Source organism: Zootoca vivipara, chromosome 13 (genome assembly GCF_965207765.1).
Source record: "Zootoca vivipara chromosome 13, rZooViv2.hap1.1, whole genome shotgun sequence".
In the NCBI taxonomy this organism is placed as follows: domain Eukaryota; kingdom Metazoa; phylum Chordata; class Lepidosauria; order Squamata; family Lacertidae; genus Zootoca; species Zootoca vivipara.
In genome coordinates this window covers 44748372-44773282 of record NC_142596.1, presented here as the reverse complement: position 1 = coordinate 44773282, position 24911 = coordinate 44748372, and the positions used below count along the sequence as shown (strand labels likewise).

At 47.1% G+C, this 24911-nt stretch overlaps 1 protein-coding gene across 1 annotated transcript in view; it reads right to left on the bottom strand.

Moving 5' to 3' along the window:
• The window catches only part of PARN (poly(A)-specific ribonuclease), a 48018-nt gene that overhangs the window by 19913 nt on the left and 3194 nt on the right, over nt 1–24911 (bottom strand). The window contains exons 3-21 of the mRNA XM_035131891.3: nt 24167–24246; nt 23173–23240; nt 22993–23074; nt 22729–22789; nt 21428–21593; nt 19941–20006; nt 19634–19672; nt 18979–19021; nt 17518–17598; nt 17260–17316; nt 15004–15081; nt 14019–14062; nt 12251–12293; nt 11437–11512; nt 10726–10836; nt 10553–10622; nt 9382–9437; nt 9053–9139; nt 6742–6816 (exon numbers count right to left, since the gene is read on the bottom strand). Coding sequence (XP_034987782.1) covers nt 6742–6816; nt 9053–9139; nt 9382–9437; nt 10553–10622; nt 10726–10836; nt 11437–11512; nt 12251–12293; nt 14019–14062; nt 15004–15081; nt 17260–17316; nt 17518–17598; nt 18979–19021; nt 19634–19672; nt 19941–20006; nt 21428–21593; nt 22729–22789; nt 22993–23074; nt 23173–23240; nt 24167–24246 — 1383 coding nt within the window. The remainder of the gene's footprint in view (nt 1–6741; nt 6817–9052; nt 9140–9381; nt 9438–10552; nt 10623–10725; nt 10837–11436; nt 11513–12250; nt 12294–14018; nt 14063–15003; nt 15082–17259; nt 17317–17517; nt 17599–18978; nt 19022–19633; nt 19673–19940; nt 20007–21427; nt 21594–22728; nt 22790–22992; nt 23075–23172; nt 23241–24166; nt 24247–24911) is intronic.

Genomic DNA, 24911 nt, shown 5'->3' with positions numbered 1-24911 from the left:
GAAGAGAAGGTTGAGGGGTGTTATGATAGCCATGTTCAAATATATGAAAGGATGTCATATGGAGGAGGGAGAAAGATTGTTTTCTGCTGCTCCAGAGAAGCGGACACAGAGCAATGGATTCAAACTTCAAGAAAGAAGATTCCACCTAAACATTAGGAAGAACTTCCTGACAGTAAGAGCTGTTCGGCAGTGGAATTTGCTGCCAAGGAGTGTGGTGGAGTCTTCTTCTTTGGAGGTCTTTAAGCAGAGGCTTGACAGGCATATGTCAAGAATGCTTTGATGGTGTTTCCTGCTTGGCAGGGGGTTGGACTGGATGGCCCTTGTGGTCTCTTCCAACTCTATGATTCTAGGAGCATGATGTGTCCCCTGCCAGAGGTACTACCCATCCCCTAACACCCCATACACCTTACATGAAAATCAGACCATTTACCCACCAAGTCAAGTATTGTTTACTGAACACTTTGCCAGAATTCCAAGCAGAGAGGAAGACCTTTCCTAACAACCTATCCTTCATTTTCTTTTTTAACTGGAAATACCGTTTGAACGGGACCTTCCAGAGGCAAAGCGCATGCCCTGTGCCTTTTTTCTCTATGCCGCCCCTTCCTTCGATTCTTGCTTCCAAGCACCGCTTCCTCCTCCTTCTGTGCCGATGGGACTTGGCGTCCAAATCACCTGGGAGGGACGCTGCCCCACGAGGAGCGAAATTTGCATCTCTCTAGGCATCTGGCTCTTCTGCACCAGCTACGGTATTTACGAAACCAGCCACCCTCAGACTTTTGGCACGGCCTCCGGGGCACAAACCACCACCACCCGCTGAAGCAAGAGACGCCGGCTTTCAAGCAAGGAAGATTTCGCTAGCCGGGATGACGGCACAGCCTCTCGTGCCCAGACACGAATTATGCAGGAGCACTTCAAAGCGGGTTCCTGCCGCTCGGAGCCTCGCCGGGAAGTGTCGATTATGGAGCTATTTATTTCACCGTGAAAGGGAGATTAAGATCAGCTGGCAACCGAGTCGCTGCAACCCTCCTCTTCATAACTCATGGGAATTACCTGGGAGAGCACTTTATCTGGTGAATAATTACCTCGATAATCATCTTTTTAACAGATCCCCCCACCCCACCCCCTTTACTGGAAGTAGACTAGAATGCACTGCTACAAAAAATGATGAATGGAATCTACCGAGAGGGGAGGGAGACTTGACTCCATTCCATGTCCATCGCTGCACTTGTCTGACTGGTCTGCGGCGATTATCTTGCAACAAGCTTCTGACTGAATGCGATAGTCTGCACTTGAGCACACGGGGTCCATGGGTGGGGTGGGGGGGTCCATCACCCAGTTGCTTCTGATGAGCTGGAACTGGGGGGAATTGGCTACACCCAGCTATCACCAGACTTCTGGTATATCGACCCATTACAGTCGTACCTCGGAAGTTGAATGGAATCCGTTCCGGAAGGTCCTGCAGCCAATCGGAAGCTGCGCGGGATGTCCAGGTTCCAAAAGGACGTTCGCAAACTGGAAGACTCACTTCCGGGTTTGCGGCGTTCGGGAGCCAAAACGTACAAGTGCCAAGGTGTTCAGCTTCCAAGGTACGACTGGTACAGTGGTACCTTGGTTCCCAAACTTAATCCGTTCCTCAAGTCTGTTCCAAAACCAAAGCGTTCTAAAACCAAGGCGTGCTTTCCCATAGCAAGTAATGCAAAATGGATTAATCCATTCCAGACTTTTAGAATTAAAAGCAACCCCTCTAACAGCAATTTAACATGAATTTTACTAACGAGACCACTGATCCATAAAATGAAAGCAATAATCAATGTACTGTACTATAAAATAGAATCATAGAATCATAGAGTTGGAAGAGACCACAAGGGCCATACAGTCCAACCCCCTGCCAAGCAGGAAACACCATCAAAGCATTCTTGACATATGGCTGTCAAGACTGCTTAAAGGCATCCAAAGAAGGAGACTCCACCACACTTCTTGGCAGCAAATTCCACTGTCGAACAGCTCTTACTGTCAGGAAGCTCTTCCTAATGTTTAGGTGGAATCTTCTTTCTTGTAGTTTGAATCCATTGCTCTGTCCGCTTCTCTGGAGCAGCAGAAAACAACCTTTCACCCTCCGCTATATGACATCCTTTTATATATTTGAACATGGCTATCATATCACCCCTTAACCTTCTCTTCTCCAGGCTAAACATACCCAGCTCCCTAAGCCGTTCCTCATAAGGCATCGTTTCCAGGCCTTTGACCATTTTGGTTGCCCTCCTCTGGCCACGTTCCAGCTTGTCAGTATCCTTCTTGAACTGTGGTGCCCAGAACTGGACACAGTACTCCAGGTGAGGTCTGACCAGAGCAGAATACAGTGGTACTATTACTTCCCTTGATCTAGATGCTATACTCCTATTGATGCAGCCCAGAATTGCATTGGCTTTTTAAGCTGCTGCATCACACTGCTGACTCATGTCAAGTTTGTGGTCTACCAAGACTCCTAGATCCTTTTCACATGTACTGCTCTCAAGCCAGGTGTCTCCCATCCTGTATTTGTGCCTTCCTTTTTTTTTGCCCAAGTGTAGTACTTTACATTTCTCCTTGTTAAAATTCATCTTGTTTGCTTTGGCCCAGTTGTCTAATCTGTTAAGGTCATCCTGAAGTGTGATTCTGTCCTCTGGGGTATTAGCCACCCCTTTAAGACAGTATTGAAGATGATAAAAATTAAAAGTATTTCTTTTTCTCACGTGCACTGATGATAGTCATTATTTGGAATCGGGGGGGGGGGGCTTTTATCCATTTCTGCAGTTACATAACCAATCAGTAGCTGAACTGGGTTCCACACAGCAAACAGTCAGAAAAGCAAGTCACAAAAATGAAGTCACAAGCCACAGTCACAAGTCAGTCCCATAAAACGAAGAACAAGTCACAGGCAAAAAAACGAAAAAGCCACAAACACAAACGCATAAAAATTAGCAAAAACAAAAGCCCCAAATATCACCTCTGTGTTGCGTGGGTGTTTGGGACTCAACAGCCGACAGACTCAACAGGAAGACTCAATTTACAAACGGAACACACTCATCAGGAAGCAGAACACATTCTGCTTCCAAGGCAAAGTTCACAAACCAAAACACCTACTTCCGGGTTTGCAGCGTTCTGTTTCCAAGTTGTTCATAAACTAAGCTGTTCTAAAACCAAGGTTCCACAGCATAGCGTTTACACCTTCAAATATTTCAGGCACCACATTTACTAGAATTCCTTCTAAATTTAGATGCTGTCAGTTCAACCACTCAGAGGTTGAAGTGTTCGTTCACGCGATCTTTCCACTGTAGTTTTCATCAGGGGGTTACGAGAATGCATACTCTAACCTTCTATGAGATCATTTCCTGGTCGATCTTCAGAGGCCCTTCTGAGTGGCCTTGCTGAGGAGACCAAATCATTTTTTTTTACTGAGCAGGTGGGGAAATACCTGAATGCTGTTGTGTCCCTGAGTCCTGCTACGATTGCTAGACCTTAGCTTGTTGTTTTTAAAGAATAATTAGCTGGTCTGGGGTTGCAATTCTGCATTTTATATTTTGTATTTCCTCTCTTCTCCACCCCCCCCGCCCCCAATCAGCCATAATACACACCTGGCTGGCTGCTTTCCAGCTAAAAAGCTCGCCCTCATCAAAACTGAAGGGGGTTAAATAGTCAATCCCAGGGAACTCTGGGAATTTGTAGCTCTGTGAGAAGAATAAGGGTCTCCTAACAACTCTCTGTGCCCTAAACCAACTACACTTCCCAGGATCCTTTGGGGGAAAGCTTTTAAAGTGGTATGATCCTGCTTTACATGTACAGTGCAGATGGGGATAGAGAACAGAACGTGGGCACCCAGAGAGGCAGCCAGCCACCCCAAAGGCAGTGGATTCTATGGGGCCACTAAGGCAGAAAGCACTGGACTGGACATTTGTGTTGTGTAGGCCGTGTGGAAATGAGCATGAACAAGGCACTCTTCGCCAGCAAAGCAGTGCCTGGCCCAACATTACCCACAAGCTATGCCCTCTGAACTGTCAAAAAGGAAATGTGGCCCCATCCAGAACAGGGAGACCTCTCGCCTTCAACGTCTCTATGTTATAAATAACCACATATGTATTTGGACAACAACAGTTAAATACGTACCCATATACTAGACCAGGCGTCCCCAAACTGCGGCCCTCCAGATGTTTTGGCCTACAACTCCCATGATCCCTAGCTAACAGGAACAGTGGTCGGGGAAGATGGGAATTGTAGTCCAAAATATCTGGAGGGCCGAAGTTTGGGGATGCCTGTACTAGACGATCATATATGAAATTGTAGTGGTTTGCGTATATTATACCTTTCTTTTCTTTTTCTTTCCATGCACTTTTTATCTTTATTTCATTTTGTTCCAACTGAAATGCTTTCAATAGTAAAAGGTAAAGGGACCCCTGACCATTAGGTCCAGTCGTGACCGACTCTGGGGTTGCGCGCTCATCTCGCATTATTGGCCAAGGGAGCCGGCGTATAGCTTCCAGGTCATGTGGCCAGCATGACAAAGCCGCTTCTGGCAAACCAGAGCAGCACATGGAAACGCCGTTTCCCTTCCCGCTGTAGTGGTTCCTATTTATCTACTTGCATTTTGACGTGCTTTCGAACTGCTAGGTTGGCAGGAGCTGGGACCAAGCAACGAGAGCTCACCCCGTCATAGGGATTCGAACCGCTGACCTTCTGATCAGCAAGCCCTAATAATAAAACTCTGCTGTGTTGTCTGGATTGAACTTCCCTTTGTCCATCTCTAACCTGTCCACCACTGCCCCCTACAGAAGAGAGCTGGGTATCAACAGCACAGAGGGAGCTGCCTTACACTGGAGCTCATCCAGCTCAAGTGAGTATTGTCGACTCCTGACTCTCAGTGGTTCTCCAGGGGTTCATGCAGGGGCTTTTCCCTGCAGGGGTTGAACCTGGCTCTTTCTGAAGCATCACTGAACTGTGGGCCTTTGCGGACAACACCTCAAGCCTCAGGTTTCCAGACGCGGTACCACGTGTGCTTGTCGATTGCATTTTTCTCCTGCCCATCCTCCAGAGGAGCTCAGGGCAGCACACAAGACTCCTCCCCTACCACTACCATGCAACGTAGCTTTATTCTCACAACAGCTGAGAGGGAAGCAGCTTCACGACTGAGCGAACCCATAAAATCATAGAATCGTAGAGGTGGAAGGGACCCCAAGGGTGATCTGGTCCAATACAGGAATCACAACTAAAGAATCTGTGGCAGATGGACATCCAACCTCTGCTTTAAAAACCTCCACCGCCTTCTGAGAGAGTCCGCTCCACTGTCAAATGGCTCTAGCTATCAGGAAGTTCTTCCCAATGTTTAGTCAGAATCTCCTTTTAATTTGGAGCAGCAGAAAACAAGATGATCAGGGACAGTAGGACCACCCAGGCAGAGAAGGGCAACCTTCTCCATCACAATTCAATTCCTTTTTCCCTTCCACTCGGCTGGTGCTTCTTCCCAAAGTCACCAGCCTCTTCTCTCTTCCTTAGCCACCATCTGGCAACTGCTGCAACATGGCACTTATAAACCTAGCAGTGACTAAGAAAATCAGACACAACTGCTTATTAAACAGAACGGTAATATTAAGCATTCACTTGCCGTCTTTAATCAGGGCTAATCACTGGCTGCTATGATGCTACCGGGCCCTGTTTTAAGGTCTTGCTATGAGCTTCGTAAAATGATGGGCAACCTGGGGCCAGGTTACCTCTGGGAATGCCTGAACTTCTATACCTCTTCCCAGTCACTTTAAACCTCAGGAGAGACAGTAGTCCAAACTCTTATGTCCACAAAAACCAGGGCCTTTAGCATGGTGGCCCCTGCCCCTTGGAATGTGCTTCCGGGCAGTATTAGAATTTATACGTCTGTTTAAACACCATCTGTTCTCTCAGATGTTACCCGATAAGCTGATCTACTGATTTGCGACGCCCTTTGCATTCGTTTTTATAAATGTTAATTTTACTGTTGGATTTTATGCTGATATTTTTCCCCGCAATAAAGGCGGTGCAGATTCCTGTCCCAACAGGCTTTTTTGGGAACGGGCTGCTTTTTAATGGGAGGGCTGGTGCTGTACTATTTTTAATGCAATTACTGGTATGGTTTTAATAGATTTTTAGATATGTATATCGTTATCGCTTTATCAATGCTTAGTTGTTGTTTTTCGCTGTTCTTATTTTTATCTGTAAGCCACCTTGAGTCCTGTCAGGGGAAAAGGCAGGGCAATAATAATAATAATAATAATAATAATAACCAATATTTTGCAAGTAAGCAAATAAATAAATATTAACAGCAAGTGAGCAGGGAGCCCTTCCTCTGGTTATGTGTCCATTTAACCATTCACAATATTTAGGCAACTATACAACAGGCATGGAGAAACTGCAGCCTTCCAGGTGTTACGACTCCAACTCATGGGGCCGCAATGGCGAAGGTTGATGTTGTCCAACCACATCTGGGGGCTCACGGTTCCCCCCTCCTCGCTATACAAGTCTCTGAGATCAATCCCTCAGAAGAACTAGCAGGAAACAGGAAAACCAACCAAGGTCACAAAGAACTCAATAGCAGGCGGCAATCGGCCAGTAAAAACTGGTCTAAAGGGGGGCTATAGATATAAGAACCCCCTCTCATGTAACCTCCTATTGTTTACGATTCTGCAGAAGTAATGGCGGCCTCAGTGTGATGGCTCGACAGAGAGGCTCCGTGTAACTTACCAATCTGTACTTGTTCGGGCTGGCTAAGCGACACAAAGGCTGACGTATCATCAATCCAGGAAACATGAATGTTGCCTGCAAAGAAAAGAAAAGTGTTTGTGAAGTGGAAGGGCACAGACCAGGTGTGACGATCACCCTAAAGTCGGGCCCGGTATAGAAGGGGTTAACAGGTAATGGCAGTTAGAACCCTAGGGGGCGGGGTTAGGAGGACTATATAAAATCACCCCTGGGAGGTAGAAGGGAGTTAAGATGAGGAGTTGAGTTGGGGGAGTTGCGTGGGAGGTGGAGGAGGTGTGGCTTAGCGACTGAGGGTGAGGCATTAGGTGGCGCTGTGGGTTAAACCACAGAGCCTAGAGCTTGCCGATCAGAAGGTCAGCGGTTCGAATCCCTGCGACGGGGTGAGCTCCTGTTGCTCGGTCCCAGCTCCTGCCAACCTAGCACTTCGAAAGCACGTCAAAGTGCAAGTAGATAAATTGGGACCGCTACAGCGGGAAGGTAAATGGCGTTTCCTTGTGCTGCTCTGGTTCGCCAGAAGCGGCTTTGTCATGCTGGCCACATGACCTGGAAGCTGTACGCTGGCTCCCTCAGCCAATAATGCGAGATGACCGTCACAACCCCAGAGTCGGTCATTACTAGACCTAATGGTCAGGGGTCCCTTTACCTTTAATCAGAAACGATAGAGTGTTTGACAGTTTAGTTATTAAAGGTTAGAGGTAATAGGCCGGTATAGGAACTGTTATATAAGAACTCAGGAACTTAACTATTGAAACCATACGGTTATGTACCATTTCTAAATAAACTTCTTTTGTTCAAACGTCATCCTTGTCTGAAGTAGTGGATAGTTACCAGACTTATTACTGGTTGGTGGCAGCGGTATAATAAAGTGGTTTGTGCAGGAATCAACGGACCGTTAAACGTCTGGGGGTCCTGTACAGGTGGAGGCAACCGCCACACCAGGGTCGCCAGCTGTTGCTGGGACTACAACTCCCATCATCCCTAGCTAACAGGGCCGGGGGTCAGGAATGATGGGAGTTGTGGTCCAACAACAGAGGGGGGATTAAAGTTTGAGAAACACTAGTATAGTCCATCTTACATTCAGCCATCATCAAGACCAGGCGTAGGCAACCTTGGCTCTCCAGATGTTTTGGAACTACAACTCCCATGATCCCTGACCACTGGCCCTGTTAGCTAAGGATCATGGGAGTTGTAAAACATCTGGAGAGCCAAGGTTGCCTATGCCTGATCAAGACTGTCAAGAGTGCTATGAAGCAGTGCACTATGGGAAAAGGCAGGCTGGGACAGGAGGGCCTGAGGTCTGATTTCTGTATTTTAATATTTTGTTGGAAGCCGCCCAGAGTGGCTGGGGGAACCCGGCCAGATGGGCGGGGTATAAATAAAAAATTATTATTATTATTATATTATGATGGTGTTGGGAGAAAGTCTTCGCTTCCGAAATCAGAGCAGGTGTGTCTTGACACCTGGCAGATGGGAGGAGCAAAAAGACGCAATGATGGGGCAAACATGGTCAAGAAAAGCTGGCTCCTTTTCCACAGAAGCAGGTGCCGTAGCCCCTTCTCTGCTGCTGGGTGTATGCAAATCCCTCCCAAAAATGTCCCATCTGTCAAGATTGTACTCCGTGTCTTTAGCCTACCCAGCACAATGGATGGACCCACCGCTGATAGCCGAGGGTATAATCTTGCCTTTATCAGGGCTGGCTAACCTATGGCCCTCCAAGGGTCTTTGGACTCTAACTCCCATCAGCCCCAGACAGCACAGCCAAAAGTCAGGGATGATGGGAGTTGGGAGTCTAGCATCATATGCAGGACCAAAGGCTAGCCTTCAGCTATATATATGCCTGTTCTTTGCCCGTTGCCCTCTCTCCCGGGTCTAGTCTGGCAGCCACCAAATCTATCACTGAATACTTGGTTCCATCAGGGCAAGTACAGAACACTGCTGCAGGGGTCTTACACCCTGTTGCACGTAGACCAGGGTTTCCCGAACTTGGTTCTCCAACTGTTTTTGGACTACAATTCCCACCATCCTGCTAGCTAGGGATGATGGGAGTTGTAATCCCAACAACAGCTGGAGACTGAAGTTTGGGAAACCCTGACGGGTTAGACCAGGCATCCCCAAACTTCGGTCCTCCAGATGTTTTGGACTACAATTCCCATCATCCCCGACCACTGGTCCTGTTAGCTAGGGATCATGGGAGTTGTAGGCCAAAACATCTGGAGGGCCGCAGTTTGGGGATGCCTGGGTTAGACCCTACCCCCAGTGGAGTCGCATCCTTACTTTTTCATTTGTTACTTACCAAAAGCACTGAAAAGCTGGTAAAGGTCGCTCGTCTTCCACTCTTTGGGAAACGTAACGTATAGAACGTGGTCACGTTTTGGCTGCACTGAAAGTAAAGGGGGGGGGGAGAAGTTTTCAGCTTGCAATTTATTCCTTTTTTTTTAATACAACCTACTGATTATCCAGCAGAAAACGGAGTTCTCAATTTTTGTCACAGGGTGACAGAAAAAGACACCAAATTCAGAAAGTGACAAATTGTGCTTGCAAAGGAAGAATTGGGAGGGGGCTTGGACTACTCTCACACTGGACATCATATACGACATCGTGAAAGGTGAAAAGAGCACTTACGGTCTGGTCCTTCTAAGTTGAGATATGGGATGTCCATCACCCGCATCAGAAACAGTCTGAAGTGAAAGAGAGAAACACACACACACACACACACACACAGAGAGAGAGAGAGAGAGAGAGAGAGAGAGAGAGAGAGAGAGAGAGAGAGAGAGTGTTACTTGCATGATCCAGTTTCCAAGCTCAATTCAAAGTCCTGGTTTTGACCGATAAAGCCATATGCTGCTCAGGACTCCAATACTTCAAGGACCGCCTCTCCCCATATGAACAGACCTGGACCCTGAGATAATCATTTGAGGCCCTTCTCTGTGTGCCTTCTCCAAGGGGCAGAACAGGGCAGACCTAAAAGGACTGCATTTGCTCCCAGCACGCTTCCAAGTGCAATTTAAAGTGTTGGTGCTGACCTTTAAAGCCCTAAACGGCCTCGGTCCAGTATACCCGAAGGAGCATCTTCCACCCCCATCGTTCTGCTCGGACACTGAGGTCCAGCTCCGAGGGCCTTCTGGTGGTTCCCTCCCTGCGAGAAGTGAGGTTACAGGGAACCAGGCAGAGGGCCTTCTCAGTAGTGGCGCCGAGAAATGCCCTGTGAAATGCCCTCCCATCAGATGTCAAGGGGATAAACAACTATCTGACTTTTAGAAGACATCTGAAGGCAGCCCTGTTTAGGGAAGTTTTTAATGTGTGGTGCTGTATTGTGCTTTTACTATTTTGGGGAAGAGCCGCTCAGAGTTGTTGGTGCAACCCATCAGATGAGTGGCATATAAATGATAAATTGTCATTGGTTTTGGTTCCCCCCCCATTATTTTTATTAAATTTTCTGTTTTACATTTTAGAATATTCATTCAAACAACCTTAAAATACCAATGACTTCCCTTCTTCTCTTTCCATGGTTCATTTTGCAAAACATAAATCCCTGCATATTTTATATAAACTGAACCATTCAGTATTCCATTATTACATCCATCAAAACTTATTTACACTGTTGAACTTATCTTAATGCTACCAACGTTTTCAAATAAACTTAATTTTCCTCCCTATATTCAATAAACATTCCCCAATCTTCTGATTGTTACTGTTTTAACCAGAGGAGCGTTAAAGAACAGGTTAAAGTTCAACTAAAAAGCTGGGGTTCTCCTCTGTGTGATTTTAAAAAAAAATAAAAGTGGTTACTCACTTGTTGAAAAAAGGTTCAATGAGCTTTGATTTGGCAGACACGTGACTTTTCGGGGGGCTGAGAAAGGAACCTAGCAAAGAGAAGATGCCCCCACCGCAGAAGGATCAGACACAGCTGGCAAAAGGCAGGGATGAACAGACTGTGCAAGATGGAGCAAATGACAAAAAAAGTACCTAGGAAATTGGCCATGGAGATGAAACACAGGCCTGTGATGTAAGCGTCATAACCTGCTTCGTGAAGCTGCTCCGAAGCTGTGTCGTAACTCGGGAATCCTTCTGCGCTTTCTGGGGAAGGAGAAATGGTTTGCTTTTACTTTCTTTAAACAATTTATGAAGGACTTCGCTACAGTCGCCTCTTAAGTGGTAGACAAGAAACGCAATACAGAAAAGGCAAGTATCGAAACGATGGAAGACCTGAGTGGTCAGGCCAGGATAGAATAGGACAGGTTAGGCGGCCCTTGAGTTATTCTGGACGCAAGTTGTTAAGGGGCTTGTAAATTAACACAAGATCCTTGAACCTAGCTCTCACTGTAGGTTATCCTAGCGGGAGGAGGGTTATTTTAGCCACACTGGGATGGGGAGCCCTGTTCGAAAGAGCAACAAGTCTCCATTCAAAAAGCCTCGTCATTTTGCTGGTTCTAGAACAACAGACGCATAAATGTAGACCCAACAGAGCTACAAAAATCATTGCACCCGGTGCAACTGGAGACAAGCTTGCAAGTGTCTTTTGCCCACAAATATTGGACCAGTAACATCTCCAGTTCTATACAGATTAAATTCCTCCGTGAGAATTTTCCAGCATAGAAGGGAATCCTTGGATTTTAATCAATCTGTTTCCACCCGTGGTCCAGAGCTGGCTGTGCAAATCGCCCTCCGTCGCCTTACCGACTTTTGGAGGGCTGAACGGAGTCTCCTTTACACGCTTCTCCAGCTCTGCAAGGGATGTGTTGTTAATGATTTCCTGAAAAGCAAAGAGAAATGTGAGCCACCGGTTGTTGATTCTCTCGGCTCACAAGGCATGGTCCAAGTGAGTTCAGAGCAAGCACTCAACATTGCGGCCTTCCCCCAACCTGCCCCCCCCCCGATGTTCCGGCGGCCATGCTGGCTGGGGCTGATGGAAGCTGTAGTCCAAAACATTCGTTCGGCTTCAAAAAATAGTTTGCAAACCGGAACACTCACTTCCGGGTTTGCGGCGTTTGGGAGCCAAAATGTTCGAGAACTAAGCTGTTTGAAAACCAAGGTACGACTGTATACCCAAAAAAATAATAATGATGCAATTAAGCAAAAAAATGCAATATATATTAGAAGATGGAAGAGTGGTTGAAATTCCATTCTAATTTATGAGTCCATTTTCAATCCCATCGACGTAATTGAGCATCCTTGGGAAGGGGGATATTGTATCCAAATCCCTCACGTGCATTACCTGCGAACAGACGCTATTTTACCTGTATAGATACATTTTTGTTGGGGATTGTTAGCTGTAAGCGCAGCCTAGCAGATACTGCCCCCTTACAAGTTGATGGGGTCCTTTTTGCTGTGCAGGAAACCGTACTGAAGAAATAAGCTTGCTATAGCTGATGCTGAGCAGGAAACACCCTAGCGGTGATTTTGCTGGAGGGAGGGAGCAGCTTGGGGGAAGGCTGAACTAAAGCTATATTTAATTTTAAAAGTGCCATTAGTTATTGCAGGTGCTAGTTACCTTGAACGGCTGAGTGCTGGCCATCAACTTAGTGTCCAGTAACCTAGAAATGAAACAGCAAGGATAAAGCTTCACCATGATTACCAACAATTTTTAAAAAAGGCAAAGGACCCCTGGATGGTTAAGTCTAGTCAAAGGCGACTATGGGGTTATGGCGCTCATCTCGCTTTCAGGCAGAGCGAGATGGCGTTTGTCCACAGATAACTTTCCGGGTCATGTGGCCAGCAGGACTAAACCGCTTCTAGCGCAACAGAACACCGCGACGGAAACCAGAGCACATGGAAACGCCATTTACCTTCCCACCACAGTGGTACCTATTTATCTACTTGAACTGGCATGCTTTCAAACTGCTAGAATGGCAGGAGCTGGGACAGAGCAGTGGGAGCTCACTTCGTCGCACAGATCTGAACTGCTGACCTTCTGATCAGCAAACCGAGGAGGCTCAGTGGTTTAGACCACAGTGCCACCTGTGTCCCTTACCAACAATTTCCAGAACTTTGGATCTGTGATTATGTCACACAGGCATTGAGTTTTTGGATCTGGGAGTCAGAACCCATAGCTTATATTTATTGTAAAGTTCCAAGTCTTCAGGGATGCAAACTGGGGCTTGGAAATCAAGGCTAACAGCTGAGAAGCCAGAGGTTGGACAAAGCAAGACTCCCACTGGCTGTGGGACTGAGCCTCCATACCCAGGAGAGCTCTTCAGTTCCCCAACCTGGCTCCCAAGCAGCAAAAGCAGAATGAGCCATGCACCATTGCGACTCAATTCCACCCCACTGTCCCCGATCACAAAATTCAGTTTATCATCATCAAACCTTTTATTGGCAGCACATACAAACATCCATAACAAATCAATACAGAATCACCACCTCCCCAGTGGCACAAAACCTTAGCCAAAAGAAAAGAGTCAAAGTAGTTGATCGTCACATCTCTAGGTCTCCAGGGAGATCAGACGTCTGCAATGTGTTTCGACGACAGAAAACCAAACAGAGATATTTAGTGACTAACTTGGTGAGCTCCTGATCATTCCCCAGTAATAGAAAATGTATGACCTCCAACTCTGGTTTCCATTTGGGGATGCAGAGTTGGTCTAGGAATTGCTGGTGGAGATCAGCATATAGTTCACATTTAAGAACCATATGTTCTTAAATGTTTCCACCAGGTGGTCTTCACATGGGCAAATTCTTTCTCCTTCCACCCTGCCCAAGAACCTTCCCCAAAGGAGGTTTGATGGATCTGAGTTGAACCTGGCCAGCAAAAATGCCCTTCTTTCTTGGGGGTTAAGCAAGAACTCAAGATAATTGTGGTTAATTTCATGTGCCCAAGAAAGTTGAAAGTGAAGCGGGGAACATGTTTTCTCTGCTGCTACTGTTAGTTCCTGGCGTTCAATATCCCACAACCTATTTTTTATTAAAGCCTTGGCAGATGGTAGGGGCATAATTCAGTTTATCTTGATGCAAGCCTGGGTGTGAATGCCCAAGGAATGTAAGCTGATCCCTCTGAAACCAGGCAGCTAGACCATAAAGCAGGCATCCCCAAACTGCGGCCCTTCAGATGTTTTGGCCTACAACTCCCATGATCCCTAGCTAACAAGACCAGTGGTCGGGGAAGATGGGAATTGTAGTCCAAAACATCTGGAGGGCCAAAGTCTGGGGATGCCTACCATAAAGCCTCATTTCGTTGGGAAGAAAATATTTCCCTGGGTCAAATTTTTGCAAAGGTTTCCCTCTAGGAATGCACTTGTTAATTCAGGGCAAAACAAGCCTACCTTGGAAAAACACATGTCGCCAGTTCTTTAAACTCATCGAGATCCTAAAATTTAAACGGAACAAGATGATCAACACACAAAGAATGAAGTGAGGGATGTACAAATGCGTCAGTGCTTAATTCATTTATGGTGAATTCCACACAAGAGGTTATCGAAAATAAACGTGCCCATATTATATAATGTCCAAGTACAAATTGTGTACGACGACACTTGGGTACAGTTCTGGTAACTGTATTTCAAAAAGAGATATAGCAGAGGTGGGGGAAAGTCAGAAAAAGACAACAAATAGGATAAGGGAGGTGGAGCAACTCACATGTGAGGAAAATTTACAAGATTTGGGGCCTTTTAGTTTTGAAGAAGGGGGAAAAGGGTGACTAATTGAGGAGGAGAGTTACAACATGGTGTGCCAAAAGTGAGGAGAGAAGTTTTTCTCCTTTCCTCGTAAAGCTAAAACTCCGATTCAAAAATAACCTTTTCATACACCATGTTGTTAACTTGTGGAACCTTCTGCCACAAGATGTAGTGATGGCTCCTAGCTCAGATGGCTTTAACAGAGCATTAAACAAGTTCCTGGGGAGGATAGCTCTATCAACGACAATTAGCTGTGATAGCAAAACGGGAAACTAAATTCAGAAGCAGTCCACTTTTGATATCAGTTAACTGGGAGCAAAAGTTAGGGAGGCTGTAGTCTTAGTTCAGCTGATGGGCTTTCTGGCTGCCCATGGTGGAAGGCAGGAGGCTAGACTGAACAGAGAAGGGAATGCCAGCGTGGTCTCCGCCAGGTGTTCTCAGACTACAACTCCCATAATCTCTGGCCATTGACCATGCATGACTAGGGCTGATGGGAGTTGTAGTGCAAGAACATCTTGAGGGGGCCACATTGGCTACTCCTGAAAGAAGACCTTTGGCCTCTCTTGCAAGGACAGCAGCTCAAGTTCAAGTGAAGAACAGCCTTTGAAATCACAACACTGCAAGGACCACTCACCTCAGGTAGCGGGCAGTAGAACTGGTGGATGGTATGCATGACGTCCAGCAACATGTTGTGCCCAACCACAAGCTTGCCCTGTGGAGAACCATTCACAAGCCCAAAGGCATGAGTTGAGGGACCACCCACATGGTCACACAGACACTCGGAGAAAGATACCACTACTGTACTACAGCAGGACTTTTAAGAAACAACAGGGGCTTTATTTTACTTGTTAAAAATGTTTCTACCCATCCCTGTTTATCAATGATTCTAAGGTGGTTTGCTAAAATAAAAACATTACATGCAAAAAAACCCAACTCATCCTGTAGATCAGCGTTTCTCAACCGCTGTTCCGCGGCACAGTACTGTGCCGCCCGACGCTGGCTGGTGTGCCGCGACGCCTGGCGGCCGCCAATCATTCACAGGCCATTCCTCCCTGCAGGGAAAGAAAACAGGAGCAGCTTACTCGCATGTAAGCGGCTGCCGCTTGCTTTCCGTGCAGGAAGAGGGGACACGTGGGGCTTTCCTCCATGCAGGGAAAGAATGCAGCAGCCGCTTACTCGCATGTAAGCAGCTACGGCTTTCTTTCAGTCCAGGGAGAGGGGATGCACGGGGCTTTTCTCCCTCACGGAGCTTTCTTCCCTTCTCCCTCCTCCCTCCTCCCTCCTCCGTGCAGGGAAATAAAGCGGCACCCGTTTACGCGCGTGTAAGCAACTGCCGCTTCATTTCCCTGCAGCTTCTTTCTTTCTCTCCCCACCCCCACTCGCCTCGGTGCCTGGAACAATAGAGTGCGAGTGGAGCCGGCTCTGGGCTGCGCTCCCTCCCCTTCTCCCTCTCTCCACCTCTCCCTCCGAATGAAATCTACCTTAGCATGCCTGCAAGTAAGTGCATTTAAACATCTGTGCATTTAAGCACTGTTGTCTCTCTTTTGGCTTCATTTACTGGTATTTAAAAAGCGGGGAGAGGAAGAGATACAGAATAAATTACAGTCACAATTATATAGCATAGCTGCCAAGTTATCCCTTTTTTACAGGGATTTTCCCTTATGCTGAATAGGCTTCCTCGCGAGAAAAGTGAAAACTTGGCAGCTATGCTATATAGTCAATATAGGGCGGCACAGAGTTAAATTTTTTAACTTTTTTAATGGTGGTGTGCCTCGTGATTTTTTTCATGGAACAAGTGTGCCGTGGCCCAAAAAAGGTTGAGAAACACTGCTGTAGATAAAACTAAAACAATCTAAAATATTTATGGGTGAATAAAATTTTTTATCTGGTGCCTAAAAGACAAAGGTAAAAAGGTAACTGTAAAGGACCCCTGGATGGTTAAGCCCAGTCAAAGGCGACTATGGGGTTGCGGCGCTCATCTCGCTTTCAGGCCAAGGAAGCCGGTGTTTGTCCACAGGCAGCTTTCCGGGTCGTGTGGCCAGCAGGACTAAACCGCAACAGAACACCGTGACAGAAACCAGAGAGCATGGAAACGCCGTTTACCTTCCTGCCACAGCGATACCTATTTATCTACTTGCACTGGCATGCTTTCGAAGTGCTAGGTTGGCAGGAGCTGGGACCGAGCAACAGGAGCTCACCCCGTCGCGGGGATTTGAACTGCCGACCTTCTGATCAGCAAGCTCTAAACCTTCTGATCGGCAAGCCCAAGAGGCTCAGTGGTTTAGACCACAGCGCCACCCGCGTCCTATGCCTAAAAGACAAAGAGAGTCTGCTAGGCATATCTTCCTGAGAAGTGTTTTCCACAGCTCAGAGGTGAGGGATCTGAGGCCCAGGGACCCCCAGGCCTCTTTGTTTGGCCCTTGCGACTCTAAATAGGCATTGCTTCATCTTCCCAGGCCACATCCTTCAGTAGCCATCCTCAAGTGATTTTTGCCTAGCTGGAAAGGGTCCTTAATCATTCATTCATCTTACGTGCTAGGGTGGGAATGAGGTGTGTGTGTATGAGTGGATGTGTAAATTTTTGTGTGGCTGGAAAGTAGCCAACAGTAAGAGTGGCATCAGTTTCTCAGCCCACTTCTGCACCTGGACCTGCCACTGGCATGTGGCTTCCAAAAGTTTGCCTGCAATGGAATGTGGCCCTTGAGGTCCCCCACCCCTTCTATAGCTACCAAAGAAACTCCTTGCCTTGTAACAAATCTCACCTCTGATGGACATGCTATCTAAAGAAGGGAAACTGATTCTCAAGTTCTCACCTGCAAGTTGAGAAATTGCACCCCCCACCATATAGGCAAAAAAAAAAAAAAAAGCAAGAGAAGGCAGCAAAACTCACAGAATTTGCAAGAGCGTGAACGACTCGGGAAAACCCCACCGCGTCTTTGAGTTCTTCCTGCAAGCAAGAAATCCCAGCGTGAGCAAAAGAGGGCTAAGGCGAGCCACAAGGCTCGTTCTAGGCACAAGGCTCGTTCTAGGCACAAGGCTAGTTCTAGGCACTCCAAGGTGTTTTGGCCTTGCGATTCTCAAACAGCAGCACCCACAACCACCCAGACCCCACCCCCTTTTGAAACGAAAAGGAGATGCAACCACAAACCTGCTCCTTCACTTGCTTCTGCCGCTCCCTCCTTTTTCGCTCCTCTTCATCCACTTTGCTAATGATAATGTATCTTTCCTTCTAGTTGGGGAAAAGCGGGCATTACTGCAGGAAGATGCAAGATGGAGCAGGAAACCTACACGGCCCTTATAGGGCTATCAGTCACCTTTGAGGCATTGGTGGGCACACGTGAGCGAGTGCCATGGCTGCCAACTTCTCTGGTCACTCTGTCCCCTGAGAATCAGTCCCCCACACATGTACACACTTTGCTCTTCCAAAGCATCTAGGTAAAACTCAGGTCCAGCGGAATTAATCTGAGCCTTGAAAAGCACATAGTGAGAGAGGAAGTGGGAAAGAACGTCACTCTTCTGACTTCCTCTTTCACCTCTATGCACATGTCAAGGTGGGGGAGGCAACTACCCTCCCCACCTCAGAACCAAGGAGGCTATGAGGGTCTGGAAACCAAGCCTGATGAGGAATGGTTGAAGGAGCTGGGTATGTTTAGCCTGGAAAAGAGGAGACTGAGAGGAGATATGACAGCCATCTTCAAATATCTAAAGGGCTGCCACATGGAAGATGGAGCAAGCTTTTTTTCTCCTGCTCTGGAGGGTAGGACTCGAACCAATGCCTTCACGTTACAAGGAAGGAGATTCCAACTCAACATCTGGAAGAACTTGTGACAGGGGAACGGTCTCCCTTGGGAGGTGGTGGATTTTCCTTCCTTGGAGGTGTTTAAGCAGAGGTTGGATGGCCATCTGTCATGGATGCTTGAGTTGAGATTCCTGCATTGCAGTGGGTTGGACTAGATGACCCTTGGGGTCCTTGCAGCACTACAATTCTATGATTCTTTGAGTTTGGGGATCAGAGGCTTTGGAGATCAGAGCACCAAGTGAAGATCTCAAAGGTGTTGTTGCTTCCCCAAGTGCCATGCTGGCCATCCCTGCTCTACCCTCACAAATTCTTGAGAAACAGCTAATATGATTTGCTTCAGCTTCAGCTCCATCTGTTGCTGGTCCATCACCCCCCCACACACACACCTGCCTTCTTACCTACAACTACTCTAGAGGTGGCTCTGTCAGTCAGTTTCCTCCTCCTCGGTGTCCATGTTACCCTTATGGAACTCAGCAGGGAAAAGGATGCTGACGGTTGGCTTGGTCCAATTATTTATTGCATCGCACCCTGCCTTTCTGCCAAGGCGGCTTACAATTTCAAAGGATGTAACATGCAATATGGTGGGCAGCAGGGGAGGGAGGGGAGAGTCCAACTGGAGCGGACCCTGAAATTGCCTGCGCCTGGCCCGCTTGCCCTCGCCTTCTTCCCCCCCGGGGCAGATGGGGTCTTATCCTGCTGTCTCTCTCTGCCTTCCGCCCTGCCAGTCTCACTGAGCACCAGACACCACTGAATCTCACCAAGTCAGAGTTTGCATTAAACAGAGAGCTTTCAAAATACGTTCCTACCCACCTTCTCCGTTTCCTGAGTTTCGACATGGATGCCTTTCGGAAACCTACCATGAAAGACAAGAGTTAACGTTTGAGTAATTTTTTTGGGGGGTGGGGGGGGTTGTCGGTTTCGCATAAGCTAATTCAGGGAATGTGCTGGATCAGGAGTCCCTGCGAAGGCAAGAGCTATATAAAGGCAGCCTGGTGGGAAAACAAAGGCCACCAGGGCTTACCATTTGAACTGCGCAGGGTGCTAGTCCTCCTGAGTTCACTGATTATCAAACTATCGAACGCAAAATGACCACTTTGTGCCACCCTTCAAAAGTGGTGGCAAATATAATGCAACCTCGGAAGCTTAACGCCTTTGAACTCAAACGTTTTGGCTCCCGAACAATCGAAACCCGGAAGTGATTGTTCCGGTTTTCAAACGATTTTCGGAAGCCGAACGTCCGGCGCGGCTTCCACAGATTCTGATCAGCTGCAGGGCGCTCCTGCAGCCAATCAGAAGCCACACCTTGGTTTCCGAACTGTTCCAGGAGTCAAACGGACTCCTTGAACGGATTAAATTTGAAAGCCAAGGTATGACTGTACAGCTTTTTATTCAATCGAGTTCCTCCCCGCTGTCCTAACCCCTTCTCTTTTCGCACCAGTTAGCAGCAACGCAACACAAAACCTACTTCCAGTTCAGCGTCTGATAAATTAGTTTCCTCTGGAATCTAGAGAGAGAAAGAGAGATAGAGATTAAGCTTTCCAGAGGAAGGATTGGCTCCCTATTTTATCTTCTCTCCACCCACCCACCCACCCTGCACCAGGGGCGGGGAACTCCAAATATTGCTGCACAACTCCTCGCATCAAACCCAGCCAAAGTGGCCAACAGCTGGGGATGCTGGGGGCTACAGCCTGGCAAAGTCTCGAGGGGAAGATGTTCCTCACCCTTGCCATAAACTCTGCCCATACCCCAACTGTGTTTTTAGAGGAACTGACCCTGTGCATGGTTCCAGCTCCAAACTTGTGCTCTCTTCCTTCTGCAGAAGGTCTTCTATCCTTTCTCTGAAAAGGGGAGAGAAATATGCAGGGTTCATTTGCATTCACCAGATGATGGTTGACTCTGGCTCCCATCATCCTCAACCAGTGGCGGAGCTTCATGCTCCAGCACCGGGGGGCGGAGAGCAGGCGGGGGCGGGGCTGGTGCGCATCCTGGGGGCAGTGCGGGTGGAGGAGCAGCTGCGATGGCACCCCACTGTCCCTGACAACTGGCCATGATGGCTGAGGCTGATGGGAGTTTTGAGTCCAGCAGGGAGAGGTACCCAGGTCCCAAGCCACCTGGTGGAAACATTACTCTTGTTTGAAAGTATTCAGTTAGCTGCTCTGACCCAAGTTTGATCAGTGCAGCTCACTAGTCAACTCTAGCAATGGCCCTCCGAGATCTCAAGTGAAGATTGTCCAATGATGCAACCCCAAACCCATTCAAGTGGAGAGACTGAGCTGGCTCCTCTCTCTGGAGCTGTGGTCCCCAGCCTTATTTTGGCCATGCCCCACCTAAGCATCTCTAAAATCCTGATGCTCCCCCCGTGACATATAATTATTTCTTCCTGTTCAAAAAGTGAACCCCTATTCCCGTGGAGAAGCTAAAAGGCCATTAAAGGTAAAGGTAAAGGTAAAGGGACCCCTGACCATTAGGTCCAGTCGTGACAGACTCTGGGGTTGCGGCACTCATCTCGCATTATTGGCCGAGGGAGCCGGCGTACAGCTTCCAGGTCATGTGGACAGCATAACAAAGCTGCTTCTGGGGAACCAGAGCAGCACACGGAAATGCCGTTTACCTTCCCGCCTTACCTATTTATCTACTTGCACTTTGACGTGCTTTCGAACTGCTAGGTTGGCAGGAGCTGGGACCGAGCAACGGGAGCTCACCCGTTGCAGGGATTCGAACCACTGACCTTCTGATCGGCAAGCTCTAGGCTCTGTGGTTTAACCCACAGCGCCACCTGCGTCCCCATTAACTTGGTCTAACTCATTCTCGAATTGCCCCCCCCCCCAAATCAAATTGCACTCCTGTGCCCCACGTTGTGAACCACAGCTCTATGTTTCAGAACATCAGAGAACTAGTCAGTAAAACTTGAAAGTGGAGAGAAAGAGAGGGAGGGAACACATGCGAAAACACGTGAAAACACACACACAACACAAACATATATATCCTGGTATAAATTAATTCAGCTCCTAGAAAGAAACACAGTTTAGTTCAGAAAATCACTGCTCTAAATCGGTTTCAAAATAGAGAAGTTACTGAGGACATCAAAACTTTTGAGCAGGCATGGGCAAACGCGGCCCTCCAGATGTTTTGGGACTACAATTCCCATCATCCTGACCACTGGTCCTGCTAGCGAGGGATCGTGGGAGTTGTAGGCCAAAAACATCTGGAGGGCCGAGCTTGCCTATGCCTGCTTTTGAGCATCGCTTTTCCCACTTACACCACTTTCTCAATGAACTTCTTCTGGTCCTCTGGAATGGTCACAGGGCACTTTGAGGCATTGGGGGACACGTACGACAAGGCCCCCACTCCATTGGCTTGGGATCGCCTTTCGTCATATTGCTCCCGCAGCTGCCTTTCCTCCTCTTGATTTAAATAAGGGATTCCTTAAAAAGAGAGAGAAATGGTGATGCTTTTTGTGGCCCAAAGTGTGCGTGAGAGAGAGAGAGAGAGAGAAAGAGAGAGAAAGAGAAAGAGGAAGAGAGAGAAATCAGGTGAAGATTGCAACTTGGGAATGTAAACCAACCTCCCCCAACCTTCCAGATTATTGTTTGATTTTATACTAATGTTATATATTTGATGTTAGCCGCTCTGAGCCCAACTTCGGGGAGGGCGGGATATAAATAAAAGTTTATTCTTCTTCTTCTTCTTATTATTATTATATTATGTAGTGGTTAGACTGTAGACCTGGGAGACCAGGGTTTAAATCCCCACCAGATGACCTTGGGCCAGCCAGTATCTCCCAACCTGGTCTACCTTACAGGGTTGTTGTCAGGATAAAATGGAGAGGAGGGGAGCCGTTAGTGCCACTTGGAGCTCTATGGAGGAAAGGTGGGAGTATATATGTAATATTAAACAAGCAAACATCTGGAGGGCATCAGCTTGGGAAAGGCAATGCTAAACCAACCATTGTTTAGTGTTACACACACAAGCAGGAAAGATCCTGAATGAAAACCTGGGCTTATACACACACTCCACTTCTTTCCACATGGTCAGAACGACTTACTTCCAGTTTCTCCTAATCCTGGTTTGTGTCATTTTATAGGAACCAGAGACTGGGTTAAAAAAAAAATTAGGTCAGTTTCTCAACAAGCCGGCTTCATGGTGAGCAATTGACCAGAGGTAGTTCTAAACCACAATGTATGATTCTAACAACAAACTCCTATTAGGGAAAATGAAGTAAACACCAGCAAAGTCTTCCTGGCCATGTGAGAGGGAGGGAGCTTTGTTCAGGATCCTTCCTATTCATGCATACAGCACTGTAAACAATGGCTTTGCATTAACACACAAGCCCAATCCTTGTTTCAGTATACGGCCATTGTTACAGATGCATAAAGAAGTCGGAAGCAGCAATTCTGCAGGTGCTTTAGAAGCAGTTCATTTGCTGGGCAAATATCCTGAAGAAACTCACAGCAATTGAGATGATGCATCAATGGGGAGATGGAAGTAGAAGTTATAGCTATGGGAACATCAGGATTATGAGAGTATACACTTCATGGCAGGTTGAAAAACGAAACTTACCATTGCGAAAAACTTTATTAAAATCAAATCCCTGGTTTGCTAAAAAGTCTATACTTGAACTCTGGAAGAGAAAACAAGAAAAAGCTTTAGCATTACTTGAATCCAGTGAAAGTTGGTTTTTCTTTCAAGTGGCGAAGAATGCAAAACATGGGCCCCCCAGAGCAAAGTTTTGCTTTGAACTGCACCCAGCCCCAGAGAGGCAGCATAAGAGCATCAGAAGGAAGGGTGAAACGGAAAAACGTATGAAGCAAGCTTCTCACTAACCTGACAGACAAACTTCACATCTGGCGACGTTCTATTGAAAGGTTTGGGGAAGATGTAGAAATTAAACGATTTTATAACGTACCTAGGAAAGGTAAAGGAGTCGGGAGGTCAGTTGACGCGGCCGTCACTATCAACATGCTAAGCTATAAAAGTACCAACAAAGTCAAGAAAGCGACGTACTTAGATTCTGTGAGATCGTATTTAAAAGTGCAAAGGCCAAACTGGAACAGCAAGAAATCCATGGAATGCTGGAGGCGACAAGACAAAAATGAGATCCAAACAGCCAGGTTATTCATTCGGAGGAGCCGCTAGAATCCCACAGCAGTGGGAGACTTAAAGGGTCACTAAACTCCATTTCCCACCAAACTCGGGCACTTTGTATATAAATGCATGAAGTAATTAAGAATCTCTCTGGAGTATTCAATGCAACACCCTCCAGATGCTGTTGGGACTTCAGCTCCCTTGAGTCTCGGCCAACAAGGCCACTGGTCAGAGATGCTGACCAACAAAACCTGGAGGACCGTATTGTGGGTCACTAGAAAAAAAACAACCCCAGGATGTTTCTAAGCAGAATATAAACAATGCACCGCAGAAATATCTCAAGCTCTTGAAAGATGTGGAGAAAGGGAAGTAGTAGTTTAGGACATTTATTTTCCAATTAAAGAAACCACGAGAGAACCTAATAAATGCACACATTAGAATGCAAGAAGGGTGTGCTGTTCTCAGTGATCAAGAAGAAGCCTGCAAGCAGGACCTGATTGCAACAGCACTATCACAGTGGCCAACTCCTAGGGGCCCAGGTTCCTTTGGGCCTCCAATAAATTATTTGAGGGGGTGGGGACCCCTCACAAGTTTGCACTTTTACTCACTTCTGTGCAAGTCCCACTGTGTTCAAGGGAGCTTACTCCCAAGTAAGTGTGCACAGGATTGTAGCAAGACCAACCCTTCTACCTGACCCAATAAAAGCTTGTGGCCCAAAGAGGATTATTATCCACAGAAGAAAGTCTTCCATTTTACGCCTGGTTTTGCAACATCAAATTTTTATTTATTGAAAATGTTTTCCCGCAGCGCTGTACTTAGCAACAGAAATCTGTCCGGCACACAGATGTCACAATCCTGTGTACAAAATATTTCATCGACGAAGCACCCTAATGGAATGATTTAAGATTTTTACCTTTTTAAGTTTTTGATACCTTTCTTCAGGTGTGTCGAAGCCATTCGTTAACGCGCTAACAGATGGTCCATCACTAATTCCTAATAAGTATAAAAAGTTGTTTGAACAAGTCTCTTAGGGATGCATTAGGGCAGCTATGGGATTACAAATTTAATCTGTAATGACTGCAGCGCACACTTAAATCACACCCTAAATTATTATTTGGGCCCCAAAGTATCTTAAGGAGCACCACATACCATATAGACCAGGCACCCCCAAACTGCGGCCCTCCAGATGTTTTGGCCTACAACTCCCATGATCTCTCACTTACACGACCAATGGTCGGGGAAGATGGGAATTGTAGTCCAAAACATCTGGAAGGCCGAAGTTTGGGGATGCCTGATATAGACCCACCCAAGTGTTGAGATTTACAGGGAAGACGCTGCTGGTAGTTCTGCTGTCCTGTGCAACTCACAGGGCAGCACTACATGACAGGACCTTTTCTGTGGTGGCCCCGGATTATAGGATGCCCACCCACAAGTACGTTTGGCCTCATCACTGTATACATTTCAACGTCAGGCCTTTCTGCAGGGGCCTTTGTGGGTTGGAAGATGTAAGAACATATGGAGCGCCTGCTGGATCAGGCCAATGGTCCAACGAGTCCAGCATCCTGTTCTCATAGTGGCCAACCAGATGCCTACAGGAAGCATGCAAGCAGTAGCTGAGCGCAACAGCACTCTCCCCTACTGTGATTTCCGGCTATTGG